Genomic DNA, 18,725 nt, shown 5'->3' on the forward strand with positions numbered 1-18,725 from the left:
ACCTTGGCTATGCGGGTTGAAGCCCAATGGAAGCAGACAGGGAGAGAATTCTACCAAACTGCACCTTCCTGTCCAGAGGGTGATCTGGATAGATGGGGTTCGAGGCAGGCATAAGACCCTGAGAAACAGAATCAAGTGATAGCCAGGATGCAAGCTAACCCAGATGGCTGTGTCCAGAGAGAAGGTGAGGTCACCTGAGAGACCACTTGACCCTGATAATGATAATGATGGTGGAGATCAGTACTCTCATTGTTTTATTTACTTGAAGACCCCAGACTCTAACTCACCTTCATGGACAAAAAGCCAGAAGCTGTTTGAAGTTTCCCCAGATCTTGAAGCTATAATAAGTAGCAAGCCTGAAGCATTTTATTTACCCCTTCCTCCTCCCTTCTCAGATTCTGCTCCCCCTACATTCCAGGCCAGCCAAGGCCTCCTTGTTATGAAGGTCATTCTGCTTTTCAGCCCAAACTGTATCATACCAGATATAAAGGAGGAGCCAGGAGTTAGGGCATCTGTGAGTCGTGAGACACCTATGTAAGGGATGGGCGCAGGGAATGGAGTGAAAGTTGAACTGATCATGTTGTAGACTGTGGAAATTAAGTTGTATTAACCAATGAAATACTTAGCTAGCTGAAGCCTGTTAACTCTATATAACCTGACTGTTAGTTTCATGCAGGGCCTTCGTCTCACCACAGAGTGCCCCAGCTAGCTGGAATCAATTCCCTTTTGCATTTTACATGATCAGAGGTGGTTTTTGACTCTCACTACTGGTTGGGTTATCTGCTCAGACCCTAACAAAATGATAGAATAGAAGGAACTGGAAGAGGTCTGCAGTGCCTTGATTGTTCTTTCTTCTTCTTTTTTTTTAATAATATCTTTACTTAAACACATTGTTTACAAACATGACTATAGTTGGGTTTCAGTCATAAGTAGAATGCCCCCTTTTACCAGTGTAACATTCCCATCACCAATGATCCCCAACTCCCTCCTCCCACCCCCACCTGTATTTGAGACAGGCTTTGTACTTCCCTCACTCATTAACATTGTTATGAAAGTTCTCAGCATAGTTATTTCTCTAACTGCACTCACCACTCTTTGTAGTAAGCTTCCATATTGGGAGCCGGTCCTTCCGGCCCTCATCTCTGGGAATTATTTCAATAATGTCTTGTGTTTTTCTTAAAACCCATAGATGAATGAGAATATGCCTTGACCTAATTTTCTCCCTCCTCTGCAAAATTGCTTTGACCTAGCACCATCCTAAATCACAAGGCCACACAAGTGAGAACAAAGACATGGGTCATTGCCAACTTCAACTCCCTTCACTATCAGAATAGTGTTCCTCCCAGCTTCACTGGCATGATTGTACCCTCTAATGCTCATCTTTAGGTGTATTGCCTGGCATCTAGCTGGTACATAGACTTCTGGTTTCTCTGCTAAAGTTGTTCTCAAGGAAATTTTAGACTTTCTGATATCTATCTGTGTACTTTTATCCTCAGAACAGTTTTCATTAAGTTCTCTCTTCTATTGTTGGTTTTCTTTCAAAATAACTTAAGTTTACTAACAAATAAAGTTATATTCCATTCTTTGAGGTTGGCTAAATGCCTTTCTCATAGTTGTGTAGTAAGTCATACTTTAATTCATTCTACTCTTAAAAATATCTTTATTTACCATATCCATGCGTAGCCTTTAATAATAATCCTTTTCTCTTTTATTTTTGTTTTGTTTTGGGGCCACACCCTGTAGTGCCCAGGGCTTACTTCTGGGAGACTCAGATTCAATTTTGTTAGAAATTGAACCCAGGTCAGCCATGTGCAAGGCTAGTACCTCACCTGCTGTATTATCATTATGGCCCCTAATAACACTTCTTTTATATAATTTATGTTTGAAAATATCCTCAGCAGCTATAGTTCCTTATATAAAAATATAGCAAAAGATATACATATATATATACAAGTAAAATTTGTACCCTATGCTAAAATGAAGCATTTCATCTTTCAAAGATATGATGATATAGATACATTCACAATTTGGGAAAGATTCTTACCTCATATTAATTATCCAAAAGATGGAATTTTATATAGCAAAAGCAAAACTGAAAATATCTGCATGTAGAGAAAAAAATTAGAACTAAACCTTTCTTCCATGGAAACATGTCTGTCTTAATTCCTTGCAGAGAATAAAGAGAACAATTTCTCTTATAGTAACCAAGTGTGAAGTAGGTGCCCAATTTAACACACAAATGTTCATTTGGTTGAGAAGAAAGGAAAGACCAAAAAGTTAAATGTTTTTATTCTATATGTTTATTCTATATAAATTTATTTATTCTATATGTTTTCATATAGTATTTATTCTCTAAATTTTTTTTATAAAACTAAGAAGAAAGGATCAAAGAAAGGCTGAGGGCCAGGGGCCAAGTGGTCTTGGATGCATTGGCAGAGAAATAAATAAAGACAGAACTAAATATTGAAGCCAAAATCAATGATAATACTCAAGAGACCTAAACTTGAACAATGTAAACTCAAAGGGGCCTGTTACACTGGCAGGCCAGGGGGCAAAGGATGGTGGGACAGGATGCACTCGGGGCCAATGGTGGAGGGAGGTTGACACTGGTGGTGGGAAGGGCCCTGATTCATTGTATATCTCAAATTCAACTATAAAGAATTCTGTTTATCACAACTGTTTCAATAACAAAATCAATCAATCAATCAATCAATAAATAAATGTTTTGATACTGGATTCCCATCCAACATGTGCGCAAGACCCAAACTTAATATAATAAGGCAGAAGTGATTGTGCTACCATCAAATTGAATTATTTGTCTAAAGATAAAACAATATAGCCTGTTTTGCATTCTTTTGTTTTGTTTTGTTTTGTATTTTGTTTTTGGGTCACACCCGGCGGTGCTCAGGGGTCACTCCTGGCTGTCTGCTCAGAAATAGCTCCTGGCAGGCATGGGGGATCATACGGGACACCGAGATTCGAGCCAACCACCTTTGGTCCTGGATTGGCTGCTTGCAAGGCAAACGCCGCTGTGCTATTGCTCCGGGCCCCTGTTTTGCATTCTTTGACTGTCATTTTTTTATGTCACATCTTATGAGACAATGACTAAACTGAGACACATAAGGTAAACTCATGAATGAATTTGGATTCACTCCCTAGTTGATAAAGTTTATCTAGAAATTAAAGCATCATGAGATAGCAACTTTGGGCATGTGGGGGGTGACAGCACCATCTCTGTGTGGCATATGGAGGAGGGATGAACTTTACCTTCTCATAAGAGATCATCCCTTGGCCTGATCCTTTCATTTCCATGCTTTTTTTTTTTTTTTTTTTTTTTTTTTTTTTTTTTTTTTTACTTTGCAGTGACAATAGTTGCATTTAATCTCAGGAACCAGAGAGATGGCTCAGGAGTTCTGGCACTTGCCTTGCATGTAGCAGACCCCAGTTCAATTCCTGGTACCACCTATGTCCCCTAGACCTGCTCAAAGTGATCCTTTAGCTCAGAAATTAGCCCTAATTATGACCAGGTCTGACCTTAAATTCCCCCACACCAGATCCCATCAAATTAATCTCATGCTTTCCAAGAAGATACCTGAGAACTTGGTGTAGCTAGAACAAGGATGCTAACCGGCCAGCTTTGTTGATTTGGAAGGGAAGAGCCTGGAAATCCCAATATCCCATCTTGGTCTGGACAGAAGAGTTCTAATGGTATAACTATTTGAAAAACCAAGAAATGGAGGACAGAGTGATAGTATAGCAGTAGTGGGCTTGCCTTGCATGAGGCTGATTGTGGCAACCCAATGGCCTTTCAGCACTTCCAGGAACAGTTTTGAGTGCAGAATCAGGACTATCTTCTGAGCATATCACTAGTGTGGCCATAAACAACCAAACCAAAAAAGAAAGACCAGATATGAATAAGAAACAGAAATGAACTCATAGTAGAAGATTGCTACTCTAGCCTAGTTTTAAGGTTTCAAATAAAACTGGTTCTATTCCAAATATGGACTTTATTTCTTATTTCAGTTCTTTTGGAGGGGTGGAAGGGAGTGGGGCATCAGGCTGCATCTGACTTTGCTGAGGGGTTACTCCTATCTCTGTGCTCAAGGGAGTCTATGTGATGTCAGGAATTGAACAAGGATTGATGTTTATGCAAAGTTAGCATTTTCACTCCGTGCTATCTCTCCAACCCCTTATTTCTGACTTTCGAGCTTATAAATTCTTTTCACAAACGTTTTTGTTTACACCCTTGTCAGAGGCAATAGTTTTCAATTGTTCACAGTTAAAGATGGAAAACAAAGAATAAATTACTTCCTACAGTATCCCAAATGGCTTCTCAAGAGGTAATATATGCAGAGACACGGCCAGCCTCGGCACTGCTGAGCAGATTTGATTTAAGCCTCACTTCCAAACAATATTGATCATCAAGCCAAAGCCTGGCGATTTGGTGGGGGCCCTTCAAACAATTTTCTAAAGAGAGATTTTATTAAAGCAGCAAGTTGATTTCTCTCTGTAGCTTGCTGGAACCCAGGGTTATGGTCCCTCAAAGGCCTTTGTCTCCTGTTTTCCAGCCTGACCATCTCTGCAGAGTGCCCGATGCAGCTGGAAGACTTCCCCATGGATGCCCACGCCTGCCCCCTGAAATTTGGCAGTTGTAAGTATATTACACAAGTAAAAATCACATATATACATTGGGAGTTATGGCCACGCCATTTCAGAAGAATAATGGGCATTATTTGGGGCATGTGATGGTCTCCCAAATAATGGAACTCTTGTGAAAATTGACTGACTTGTCTCTGCTTTCAACTTAAGCAGGTCAGCTTCTCTTCCATTGTCTCAGCCTCTTATTTAGCCATGTGTAAAGTGCTCGTGGTCACTTCTTTCACAGATAATGTCTCTGGTGTTATATCTTTAAAAAAGAAAAGACCAGCTTGACTTTATCCTATTTGATTGTCAAGGAGTTCATAGTTTCGCATTGCATAGTTATATGATTAAAATAAATATATTTATGTAAAATAAAATAACTATATTTATATAATATATTTGATGTATTTTTATGTCTTGTAATAAAATATAAAATTGTATACTCCTTGTTGAGTATATTATTGGGAAGAGTGAATTCATTTTCTTCCATGTGGTTTTCTAGTTGTTCTAGAACCATATGTTAAGAAGATTCTCTTTTATTCACTTTTTGGAGAGCACTAGTTCTTTCTCAAAGATCAGTTGATTTTCATGAGTCTAAGTAAGGGCTCTTCTTTTCAGTTCCATTCGGATTTTTATTTTTTTTAACACAGACTTGAGAGTTGTAGCTTCATGCGTTGCAGTGGGTAGACAAGTTCGCCATCTTTATTATCCTTTATGCTGGCTTCAACATAATGTTGGCTACTCTGGGCCTTTTTGCTTCTTTGTAAGCTTTAGAATAACTGTTTCAATATCTACAAAATACCTTCCTGGGACCAGAAATGCAGTCTATTCCCAATACATCAAGTAGGGAAAAATGACTATCCTGAAGCTACTTCTTACTGTTACGAAATAGCTCACATATTTTTGGTTTAGTATTTTATTTCTTTCATTAGAGTTTTTAGTTTTTCTAGTATAGATCATGTACTTACCTTAATACATTTATACCTAAAAGATCCCATTTGGAGGGGTGCTAAGGTACATGCTATATATAGTTTTACTTTCAAAATTTTACCTACTCATTGGTGGTATACAGGGATGTAACTGAGTTTCATATTACTTTATTTACCAGTGGTCCTCAAACTATGGCCCATGGGCCACATATTGTATTTGTATCTGTTTTGTTTCTTCATTGCAAAATAAGATCTATGCAGTGTGCATAAGAATTCGTTCCTAAGTTTTGTTTTTACTACAGTCAGACCCTCCAATGATCTGAGGGACAGTGAACTGGCCCCCTGTTTAAAAAGTTTGAGGGCCCCTGATTTAGACACTATGGTTTACAAAGATGTTCATAATACAGTTGTTTTTGGTGTTCAATGTTCCAACTACAATCCCATCCCTGTATGACCTTCCCTCTAGCATTGTCCCCAACTTTCCTTCCCCTTCCACCCTTCCTCCTTAGCAGACACAAAATAATTTATTTTATATTGCTTGTTACAACTAAAAGGCTAATGGAATTACTGAAAAATACTTCAGTAAAAAAAATTGTGAAAATTATTTTATCTCCCATTGGGGTCATGAAGACTTTATCTGAGGATCTACTAAGCTATTTGTTGCCAGTTGAGATTTAGGCATTATTTTTGTTTATGGACCTTATTTGGTTTCTACGCTACTTTCCCACTTAATTTGCTGTGCTCCTAGTGTGGCATTTGGAGGTGTCCCATGGCTGCATAGGCGACCAAATATGATAGGAGATTAAAAATCTGTAGAACTGGGTTCATGAGTTGCCATGAGGGCAGCTATGGGATGTGTCAAAGCTTCAGGCTGTATAGGTTGGTAACAGGCGGCTACCTTCCTCACCCTGAGAAATCCCAGAGTTTTCAGTCTGAAAGCCCATGTTCCTGGAAGTTTCATTGGCTTGTTGTCTCTGCAGTGATTAGTTATGAAGTGGTGAAGTTATCCCATTGACATGACTAGCCGTGTGAGTGTGTGTGTGTGTGTGTGTGTGTGTGTGTGTGGTATGTGTAGCTGCCAAGGCTTCAGCAGGACAGGGACTCATCCTGGCCCCCCTCCAAGAGGGCCCCATTTTTTTCAGCAGGGAGATAGTTGTACCTGTAATTCTGAGCAGTTGGATCTGAATCTCTTTTTCAGGTTTTGTCCTGAATCTGTGGAGCTAGGCTGATGAATTTTTATGACAGCAGCTGTGGGCTGTGGGTGTAGGGACTTCTATTTATTTACTTCATAGCTTGAGTTTTGATATAGCTGCTTCACATTTCCAGGAGAGTTTCTGTTGACTTTCTTAAAAAAAAATTTTTACATAGAAAATAATATTATCTGTGAAAAAGTTCTCTCTTCTAAACCTTCTGTTCTCTTTTCTTATCCCTTCAGTACCGAGAGCTTTCAGTATCTGATGAAACAGAAGTAGGGAAAGGGAAATCTTGTCTGACTTCTTTCAGAAAAATATCTAGGTGAAGTTTTATTGCCAGGAGTATACTTTAAATGCTCAGTTATTCTGACACTTTTTTTTTAATTTTTATTTTGAATCACACTCAGTGGCACTCAGGGGTTACTCTATGCTCAGAAATTGCTCCTGGCAGGCTTGGGAACCGTATGGGATGCCGGGAATTGAACTGGGCTCCATTCTGGGTCTGGCCATGTGCAAGGTAAATGTCCTCCCCACTGTGCTATCATTCTGACCCCAATCCTGACATGTTTTAAAGTAATTAATTAATTAATATTAATATATATTAATGGTGATATTAATAAATCTTTCCTAGGAACTGGACTGATAGAACATAGGCAGAAAATTTGCCTTGCACCTTCTGGTGTCCCACATGTTCCCCAGGTCCCCTGTCACCTTCTCAATTGCTCTGGCCTTTCTTCCCACTTATTTAGATATTTGATTTTTGTTGTAGTTTTTTTCTTTTGCTCTCAGCATAAAAGTGCTGAGCTTCCTTTCTTTGACTTCTACACAAGTACTTATATCTTTGAAAGTAATATAAGTGGTATTGCTGTGATTTTAGAATTCATGTGTTCCTCGCAAGTTAAATAGGAAAACAGGTTTATTTTTGGATGTCATCCTCTCAACTTGTTGAATATGCTCTTTAGCTATAGCAGTATTATATTTTTAGGTTACTTTGGATTTCTATGCTGACAATAATGCCAACTGCAAGAGGAAGAGGGAAAGTTTGCTTTTTATGCAAACGATTTAGCCAGACTCTTCTCTTTTTCTTCTTTTTCTTCCAGGTGTTAGTTAGATCTTATTGTAGACTGGAATTTCCATCATTGAGGGGAGAGAAATACTCAGAGTAGATGACCATGATATATTTTTAGTCTTTGGAAGAATACACATTTTTTAAATAAATATATTTTTATTTAAGTAACATGATCATATTTGGGTTATAGTCATAACCAGAACACCCCCCCCTTCACCAGTGCAACATTATCCCCTCCCCCCTTCCCATCCCCTGCCTGTTTTCGAGACAGGCATTCTACTACAGTAATTTGTTTTTAAGTTCAGTGAGTTGTATTTTTTTCCTTAAAGGATAAGAGTAAAAAAATATAGTAAAGGTGTGATAGTGGCAATCGCCAGTGTTTGCATAGGTCCAAAAAAATGGAGAAAATGGGAAAAAGAATCCTTGACCTGATTACAAAAAGGCCTCACCCCAGAAGTTTATTGGCATAAGACAGACTCTGGGTTCCAGGCATACAAGTCTATCCAACTCCAGTCATTCTCAAGGTCCCGGTGAAACTTTTGCACACTTTAGCTATAGTTGGTATAAGACTTTTATATTTAAAGACTCTGGATTCTGTGCATTTCTTTCATTGATGTCAGGCTGATGTGAAGCATCCTCTAGTTTCAGCATATCATTAAATGTAGAGTGATCTGCTCTGCATGCAGACTGTTGCTGAGTCACCTGGGTGTTGGGAGTACTCTTTGGAGTCAGTCAATGCCAAAGCAGTGGTAGGTCTTCTCTGGTAGAGGCTTGGATCCTGGGAATGTTAAAGACAATTGTGGTTGTTTCCATAGTTCAGGTGTGTGTGGGCGATGCCCATTCTTCTGAGGCCTGAGCCAAATCATTATGCCAATGTTCAGGGTAAAAGGCCTAATTACATTACCAAATTTGTGTTCCCATCTCTATTAGATAAGAACTTGTTTGTATATGTGTTATTTTCCCATTTTAATGTGCCTATGCAAAGGAGAAGCAATGCCACAAGATATTGTTGGTGCATCTGGGGGCCAACGAATAAATTCCAACATTTCCCGTAACTTGGTATAAACGTGAAATTTACACAGAGTTACTCTTCTACCAGTATTGCTTATAAAACAGATCAAGCAATCAAATAACTAATCTAGTGGGCAAAATTGTCACAAATGAGGATATTTGAAATACACATTTTTAATCATTAAATGTAATGTTAAGATGGGGTCAGAGCAATAGCACAGCAGGTAGGGCATTTGCCTCACATGTAGACAAGCCAGGTTCAGTCCCTGATATCTCATATGGTCTCCTGAGCACCACCAGGAGTTATTCCTGAGTGCTTAACTGGAAGGAACCCCTGAGCACCACCAGATGTGGCTCCAAAGCAACAATAGCAAAACTGTAATGCTGGGAATATTTTATTTTATATCAGATTAAGTTGCCTTTGATTGTAATTTTCTGAAATTTTAATGAGTAGTTGTCAATATTATTTGTCAAATGCTTTCCCTGGATTAACTGATTTTACCATCTGAGTTTTTCTCTTTAGCATTTTCAAATGGTGGATTGTAGCCTGAAATAAATTTGACTTGATCATGGGTTTAACTTATTTTATGCATTGTTAATCTAAGTCTTTGTAAGTTTTGTGAAGTGAAGTGAAGTGAAGTGAAGCTAGTTAAGTTAAGTTAGTTAAGTTAAGTAACACTAAGTCTTTGTTAAAAAATTTTTTTCTGGGACCAGAGAGATAGCACAGCGGTAGGGCATTTGCCTTACTGGCAGCCAACCCAGGATGGATGGTGGTTTGAATCCCAGCAACCCATATGGTCCCTGGAGCCTGCCAGGAGCGATTTCTGAGTGCAGAGCCAGGAATAACCCCTGAGCACCACCAAGTGTGATACAAAAACAAAAACAAAAAAACAAAGAATAAAAAAAATGCAATTTTTTTCTGTTGGTCTCAGGGATGATAAAGTGTTTCACATAAATAAAGCTCTGAGTTTAGTCTTCAGCACTATATGGCCTCTGAACTCTGCCAGAGTGGCCCAATTTAAATAAAAAGCATGAAGATATTTTGGTGAGTAATGTGGATCTCAAATTTTATTTCCTGCAATAGTTGTAGTTTTGATATAAAAGTCATTGTTATACAGTGAATTGAGAAATATTTCTGTTTGCTAGAAAGTACTACATAGTATGGATGTTTGATTATTTATTTATTTAAATGTTTTGCCTCACCCAGATTTAATCCAGACTTATGCCTGGTTCTGTGCTCAGGGTTACTCATAGTTGTGTTTATGTGGTGCCAGGGAACTTAAATTGGCTGGCTACATGGAAGGCAAGTGCCTGATCTACTGTGTTTTCTCTCCTCTCTCTCTCTCTCTCTCTCTCTCTCTCTCTCTCTCTCTCTCTCTCTCTCTCTCTCTCTCTCTCTCTCTCTCTCTCTCTCTCTCTCTCTCTCTCTTCTCTCTCTCTCTCTCCTCGCCCCGCTGGATATTAATTATTTTATTTACTTGCTTACTTATCTATTTGGGGAGGTTTAGGGGCCACACCCAGACAAAATAATTACAATTGTATTACCGTGGCGTTTATAGTTATAGTTTCGATGTGAGACGTCATTACACCTCACCACCATCAAAGGGTCCAGTTTCTATGTCACTCTAGTGTCCTCTGACTTCACATCACTTTGGATCCCTGTTGTCCCACCACCTCACTGTCCCCCACTGCTTGGTCACTGAGTCTTGCTATGAAAAGCCACCAGTTGTAATTGTTCGATTCTGTCAGATCCCCTTCTGTCCCCTTTGTCTTACAGATGAGTGAGATTAACTGGCATTTTCTCATCCTCTGGCTTATTTTGCTTAACAGAATATCCTCTATCCAAGTTGCAGCTAACTGTAAGATTTCATAATTTTTATAGCTAAATAATATTACCTTATGTATATATAAGTTGGCCATATTTTATTTTATTTTGGTTTTTTGGGCCACACCTGACAATGCTCAGGGGTTACTCCTGGCTCTGCACTCAGAAATTGCTCCTGGCAGGCTCAGGGGACCATATGGGATGCTGGGAATCAAAACCTGGTCCATCCCATGTTGGCTGTGTGCAAGGCAAATGCCCTACCACTGTGCTATCACTTTGGCCTTTGGTCATATTTTATTTATTTATTTATTTATTTATTTATTATTTTTGTTTGGGGGCCACACCTGGTGGCACTCAGGGGTTACTCCCATCTCTGCACTCTGAAATTGCTCCTGGCAGGTTTGGGATGTCAGGTATCAAACTCAGGTCTATCCAGGGTTGGCCGTGTGCAAGACAAATGCCCTACTGCTGTACTATCTCTCCATCCCTACTCTGGTCATATTTTAAAATTCACTTTGCCAGTCTATTCTTTTCATCAGTTTATCATCATTTAGAGCTTGTATAACTCAAGCAGACTTTAAGTCTCTCTCTTTTTTTGTCGTTTCCTAAATGGTTTTTCATTGTTTTTTTTTCCCCTTAATTTTCCTGTGGGTTTTACAGATACTTATTTTAATCGTATTAATTTATGATGTTTGATTTATATATTTATATATTTTTCAGTTGTCATTGTACTGTAGACATAGATATAAGTATAGATATAGACACAAACATGATATAGATCTATAGAAATAAAAATACATACAGATGATGAGATGAGACTTGCCTTAGTATGATTGTCAACACAGAGACAAAAGTTAGCACAATTTTCTCTTGTACTCATTTTACCAATTCAAATGAAGAAATTTTCTTTTCTTTTCTTTTCTCTTTTTTTAGAATCACACCTCGAGGTGGTCCAGGGTTATTCCTTGGTCTGCACTCAGGAATTACACATGACAGGCTCGGGAGACCATATGGGATACTGGGGATCGAACCTGCATTGGTTGCATGCAAGGCAAATGCCCTCTCCACTATACTATTACTCTGGCCAGAGTGTTATAATTTTTATAAAAACAATCACATTCAGTCTTGAAAACTCAGAAAGAAAATGGAAATCCTATTATTTACCCATGTTTTGTTATTGTGTTTTATGTGTAGTGTTCCAATAGTTTGTAAGCTGTAATTTTATCACCAATAATATTTTCATAGAATAATATTTTATGATAAAAGCTAAACTTATATGGGCTTCTAAAACTTCCTTAAACCATTTTTAAGATAAATTGCCCTCAATAAATTCTCCTATGTTTTTCTCCCCCTGAAGTTCTATTGATTTCTCTTTTCATACCCACCTGAAGGATATTTCTTCTGGATATAAGATTCTGTCCTGACAGTTCTTTCAGCCCTTGAAAAATATGCTGTTTTCATTTTTCCTCCATGGTTTCTGAATGAAAAATCTGCTGAGGTTCAAAACATTTTCCCCTTAGAACTGATAAGTCATTTCTCTCTTTCTCCTTTAGCACTAATATGTCATTTCTTTTTCTCTTACTGCTTTTAAGAATTTTCTGGTCTTTTTATTTTGGTTTTTGGGTCACACCTGGCAGTGCTTAGGGTTTATGGCTCTATGCTCAGAAATCACTCCTGGCAGGCTCGGGGAACCATATGGGATGCCGGGATTCGAACCACCGTCCTTCTGCATGAAAGGCAAACACCTTACCTCTATGCTATCTTTTTGGCCCCCAACAGCTGCCATTTTCAGCGGGAGCCTTGAACCATATGGGATGCCTGGATTCGAACCACTGTCTTTCTGCATGCAAGGCAAACACCCTACCTCCATGCTATTTCTTCGGCTCCGAATTTTCTGGTCTTAATAGAAATAAAGGCCAGGAAGACTGGTTCTTGTCCCAAAGAGCAGGGAAGAGCAGTGAGGGCAGAGAAGGAAGCACTGTGACAGCGAGAGTTGGAAAAGCATCACTCTGGACAAGAACTGGGTGCTAAAAGGGGGGAAAGTGATAGGCAGGGTACTCCTTAGTAACAATAGTACAAACCACCAAGGTGCCTAAAAGGATAAAAGAGGGAGGGAGAGGGTAGAGAGGGAGAAGGAGAGGGAAGAATGAGAGGGAAAAAAGAAAGGGAGAGGGAAAGGATAAAAAAAGGGAGGAAAAAGAGAGGGAAATGAAAGACAAGAAAGAGAAGAATACTTACCTGGCAGGGGAGATACCATGATCACGAAGGTGGTTTCCCCAGGGCGAGGCTCACCCATTGCACTCTGGGTGTGCTGACCCCTGCGATTTCCCCAAATGTGGGAAACTCGACTGCATAATTTGTGGTAGGGGGGGACTGCGTTCGCGCTCTCCCCTCAAAAAGAAAAAAAAGAAAGAAAGAAAGAGAAGAAAGAAGAGAAAGATAAAATATAAAGAAGAGAGAAAAGAAAGAAAAGAGTCTGCCAAAGAGGCAGGCAGAGGCTGAGGCAGGAGGGAAACTGAGGACATTGCCGGTGGGAAATGTGCACTGGTGAAGGAATGGATGTATGTCTAAAATCTAACTATCAAGGATGTTTTAAATATGTATCTCATCATAATTCTGTCAAAAATAGACTTTTCTGGTCATTAGTTTTCGAAGCTGAGCTATGGTAGACATGGGTATACATGTGCAAGCCTTCTAGAATCCAAAATATTTTCCCCAAGTTTTAGAATCTCAGTCAGGTTTTCTGAATTTTGTTTTGTTTGTTTTTATTTTGAGTTTTTGTCTTTGGGCCACATCTGGTGAGACTCAGGAGCTACTCCTGCCTCTTAGGAATCATTCCTGATGGTGATTGGGGGACCATAGGAGATGCCAGGGATCAAACCCATGTTATATATATATATATATATATATATATATATATATATATATATATATATATATATATATATATATATATATAAAATGTTCTATCTCTCCAGTCCCTCAGTCAATTATTTTTAACATACTTTTATACCCCACATTCTTCACCTTTATTCTTGATTCCAGTGACAAGAAAGTTGGACTTTTTGTTATATTTCCCCAAATAGGGAAGCTTTTAAATTTTCTCCTGTTTTGAGTAGAATACTTCATTCTTATTGTTTTAGCTAGAAGATTACTAAACTTTTTCTCACTCCCCTTCTCCTTGCTTATTCATTGAATTTCCTCTGTGTGTGTGTGTGTGTGTGTGTGTGTGTGTGTGTGTGTGTGTTGGGGATTCAGTTTTTCAGTTTTTTGATGATTAATGTCACCTTTTAATTTGGCTCAGCCATTAACTTTGGTCAAACCTTCTTTTAGAGATATAAAGATGATGTGATCCAATGGATTCATATTTAATTTGCATGGGGCCCGGAGAGATAGCACAGCGGCGTTTGCCTTGCAAGCAGCCGATCCAGGACCAAAGGTGGTTGGTTCAAATCCTGGTGTCCCACATGGTCCCCTGTGCCTGCCAGGAGCTATTTCTGAGCAGACAGCCAGGAGTAACCCCTGAGCACCGCCGGGTGTGACCCAAAAACCAAAAAAAAAAAAAATTTAATTTGCTATCTCATGGGGCCAGAGACATAGTATTTTGGGGTGCTTGCCTTGCATGAAGCTCTCCCAGGTTTGATCCCTGATTTTGCCTAGTCAGCCCATTTCTCTCATTTCCAACTCTGATACTCCTGTGGTAGAAAATAACTCACATATCAGGTCTTTTCCCTTTTATGTGAGCTGGGCCCATGGTGGCAAGGTGCCTTCGAAGACTGATTGAGCACATTGGCCTTCTGGGAGTTTTACATGTATCATCATACAATTCTTGCTGAGTTCTACATCTCATCATTAGTTGTGCTGCTCTGTTAGTCATGCTCTTCCTTGGTCTACCTTCAACACTGCACCCCTAATGCAGTCTTCAGAGCTGCATTCTGTGTGCCCAGGAGTCACCATTTCAATGCTAGGGCCCAAAGATGTAGTTGTGGAGAAACTCCAGAATCACACCTGTAGATACTCTGGAGTCTCTGCAAGACATGTGTCTTAACCACTGTGCTATCTCTTTGGGCCTCAACTCAGCAATGTTTCAAGTATAAGACTTTGTTCCAGCGGTCCCCTTTCCCATGCCAGGGTTCCTTTGTAAGACTTGTTTGTTTTTAGTGCCTCCAGAGAGTTACTTTAGGCTTATTTTTCTGACTCCCAAGCACTGCTTAAGGTACCCTAAGGCCTCTTCCTCAAGACTTGGCCAATCTAGGGCATAAAGATCCATCTCTACTGTGCCCTGTGAGGTGCCAGAGACTACCAGAATTATACCCAATGGTCCTTGAGAAGCTCCTGGTTTGTCTTCCATAATTATGGGGGACTGTAGTGTTGACAATGAACCCTGTCCTAACCATGCAGACCATATACCATTGACCCCTGTGTCATCTTATCAGCCCACCCAGAGAACGTTTTTTCTGTAGACTGCAGAGTTCTTTATAGTTACCTAATCATTGCCTCATTACTATGACTTGGTAACTTCTTTAAATCCCAAAGTTTTTAGTTAAAAACTTTTTTTCATTCCTGAGGGATGACTGGGATTTGGACAGTTAAATATGTCGATAAGGCCAAAAGTAAATTGGATGGAAATAAGGCATTTTATTTTCAATGATTTTTAAATGCCACATAGAGAGAAAGGCATGGGGAAGCAGGAAGAGGGAAAGGGACACATCAGGATTTGTCACCAGCTGCCAAGGGACTCTGACCACTCTTGGCCTGGGAACAGAGCCTTCTAGAGTTCCCTGAGGCTGTCACCAGGGAAAACAGTGATTCATGTGTCTAAGGCAAATGAATTGTTCATGTTCCCCCAGAGGAAAATATGCTGCATGTTCGCCACTTTGTAGGTGAAAATTATGCTCTGATTTCAGCAAAGGCAAAACGTTCCATGGCCAAGATGAATTTTTTTCATGCATTAACTCAGTCCAAATCAATGTGATATTTAGAATTGAACCACAGTACTGTGGAAGGCAGGCACTGCTGAAAGGAAAGAGGAGGTTAAGTTCTAGTCCTTTACTAAATGATCTGTCATTCAACACCAACCAATTGACGTAAGGATGTTTGATCGCATATCGAGGTAGGGTCAGGCTTTACTTACCTTATTTTTTGTTCTATAACATGCACCTGACCATAAGACACACTTGGTTTTTAGATGAGGGAAACAAGAGACGTCAAGAGACAGCGATTGGGAACAACCAGCCTGCGAGGCCGAAGTATATTTACAATACTATGGTCCCCAGTTGGTTCAACACATTTACCTAATTTTTTTTACATCGGAAATAAATAAAAAAAAAAAACATTTTAAAAATACTTTTTCATGAATATAAAAAATAAATAAAATCCCCTGCACTCAGGCTTCAACTTCAAGTGGTATTCACTCCATAAGATGCACAGACATTTTCCCCCATCTTTTGAGGGAAAAAAGTGTGTCTTATGGTACAACAATATGGTATATAAGGTGCCTTCCCTTCTATACTCAGGCAGGATCATTAGCATATATGCACAGCAGCACATTGTCTGCAACCAACATAAATGTTTCTTGGACTCAGTAGAGACTTCAGCTTCTCCTGCCAAATCTTTTTTTTAACCCACCCAATATTTTGAAGATTGGTCTGGTGCAGATGATGATCAAATTATTTCCTCGCATTGGCTCTTAGTATCATTATGATATGCAAAACTATTCGAAGGATTTTACTTCTTCTTATGCAGGTATGCAGTTGTCCCAGAGTTCAAAGAAAATAACCTTCCATCAATCCACTTTATTTCAATGCCAGCTACAATGCGTATAATAGAAGAAATATTATGAAATGAGAACTTTTGTCCTTTTCTCTTTTGGGTGCACTAAAAATAAATGTTTGGCCAATGGTTCACTTAAACCTTTCCAGAGGCTCCTTCCTAAAGATGCAAAAGCTCCACGTGATCCTTAATGAGTTCCCAATTACCCAACCCAACAGTTCTCTGTTATTCGGAGACAAAGGAATGCAATTAGATGTCATTATTCTAATAAGCCACATGCTCCAGCTTTTGAGAATGCAAAGCTGAATTACCAGACATTTCTGAGGGTGCTTTCTGTCTTCCCAAGAATTCCAATGGAGACCCGAGTGATAGATAGACAACAACAGTACAGCAGGGAGGGCATTTGCCTTGCACACAACCAACCAGGGTTCAATCCCAGGCATCCCATAGGGTCCCCCTAACACTGCCTTGAGCACTACCAGATACTGGTGAAGGGAAGTGTTCTTTAATTTTTTTTGTTTTTGTTTTTTTGTTTGTTTGTTTGTTTGTTTTGGGGGGCCACACCCGGCGGTGCTCAGAGGTTACTCCTGGCTGTCTGCTCAGAAATAGCTCCTGGCAGGCACGGGGGACCATATGGGACACCAGGATTCGAACCAACCACCTTTGGTCCTGGATTGGCTGCTTGCAAGGCAAACACCGCTGTGCTATCTCTCTGGGCCCGAAGTGTTCTTTTCTATAACTGAAACCCAACTACAAACATGTTTGTAATCATGGTGCTCAAATAAAAATATTATTATGAAAAAAAAACAAGCAAAACAAAACAAGAGCCCCCCTCCATTCAAATGAATATATGATTATTGATACGAGTCCCTTCCTAACAGAGGAATGGGTTATGTCTTACTTTACAATGGAAGCAACTGCTTTGGCAAATTAAGACTGTTAAGAAAATTGTCTTGTGTGTGGGGATGAGGGTAAGGTTTATCTTCATTGGTGAGTGATACCAATATTAGATATTATAGTAAACTAAGTTATGAAGTAATACCTGGAATTAGAAAGATATCTATGGAGTGGATGCTGGGCTTCTGGTGAAAATAGACTGTGAGGAAATCTCACTGGATCCCTCACTCACACATCAATCAGACCTGGGAAGGATGACTTGACTGTTCGTGGCCCATGAATAGTGACCCATTGCATGTACAGGGGAGCGAGAGGCAGTTTGTGGAGCGTGTGTGTCATGTACATGTTATAGGTTGGGAGGCTGGAGAAACTCTGTGTGTGTGCCTGCATTTACATTGCATGATCATAACTGCTGTGCGACAGATACTGTTGGTGCATTTATTTCTCCTGCTTAGCATGCACAGTGATGCTGTGCTCAGGAGCATTTCATGATGGACACAAAGATGGACCAGTTGGATTCAAGGGGGCTGATGTTGCACACATAGATAATCCAGTCAGGTGCCATATGATGGACATATAGATCAGCCAATGAAGTGCCAGAAATCTAATAATGGCCACTCAGACAGTGCAAGTAGATGCCAGGGAGCTAGTGATGAACATATTCATAAGCCATTTGGAGTCCACAGGCGTCTTCAGCTCCTTAGCTGACACCAGTGTTTGACTTTAACTACCAAAAGGTATAGTGGCCCTTCCGAAGGACTTGTGCTTAGAATCTTAGTATCACATTCAGTCTGCTGCACAGCTATCTCTGCCTTGAATTCATTTTCTCACGGTTTGTTCCAAACAAACCTGCTCCAACAGGTCAACCTTCTTTCGCCACAGCAGAAGACCCACAGGAGATGCTAAGAACCATATAGAAAATTGTTTTGTTGTCAATCACTGCCTGTGATGTTCTAGAAACCTCCCTCTCTGTCTCTGTCTGTTTTTGTCTGTCTGTCTGTCTGTCTGTCTGTCTGTCTGTTTTAGTCTGTCTGTGTACCTGTGTTTCTTTCATGTTTCAGGAACTTCTCTCTTACTCACGCCCTGTGGAGCTCCTAAGAACCAGATAGAAAATTCATTTCTCACTCACTATCTGTGATATTCTAGAAATCTCTCTCTTTTTCTCTCTTTCTCATATTTCAGAAACCTCTCTCACTCACTCCCTGTGATGTTCAGATATTCAGGAACCTTCTCTCTCTCTCTCTCTCTCTCTCTCTCTCTCTCTCTCTCTCTCTCTCTCTCTCCTTGTGATATTTTTAGGAAACTATTCACTCACTGCCTATGACGTTCCTGAAATTTGCTGGCAGTATGGTCTCCCAAATACTGACAGGAGTCATCCCTGAGCACAG

General features: G+C 39.7%; 1 protein-coding gene and 1 non-coding gene across 4 annotated transcripts in view; both read left to right on the forward strand.

Moving 5' to 3' along the window:
- GABRA5 (gamma-aminobutyric acid type A receptor subunit alpha5) overlaps nt 1-18,725 on the forward strand; it is a 75,009-nt gene that overhangs the window by 44,206 nt on the left and 12,078 nt on the right. For all 3 annotated transcript variants that reach the window (XM_049782696.1, XM_049782697.1, XM_049782698.1), the window contains one exon: nt 4,569-4,651. In XM_049782696.1, the coding sequence (XP_049638653.1) occupies nt 4,569-4,651 (83 nt within the window). The remainder of the gene's footprint in view (nt 1-4,568; nt 4,652-18,725) is intronic.
- LOC126023550 (U1 spliceosomal RNA) lies at nt 12,899-13,062 on the forward strand. The gene has a single exon (XR_007500665.1). It is a non-coding gene; the product is annotated as a U1 spliceosomal RNA (small nuclear RNA).

The sequence above is a fragment of the Suncus etruscus genome, chromosome 11 (assembly GCF_024139225.1).
Source record: "Suncus etruscus isolate mSunEtr1 chromosome 11, mSunEtr1.pri.cur, whole genome shotgun sequence".
NCBI lineage: Eukaryota > Metazoa > Chordata > Mammalia > Eulipotyphla > Soricidae > Suncus > Suncus etruscus.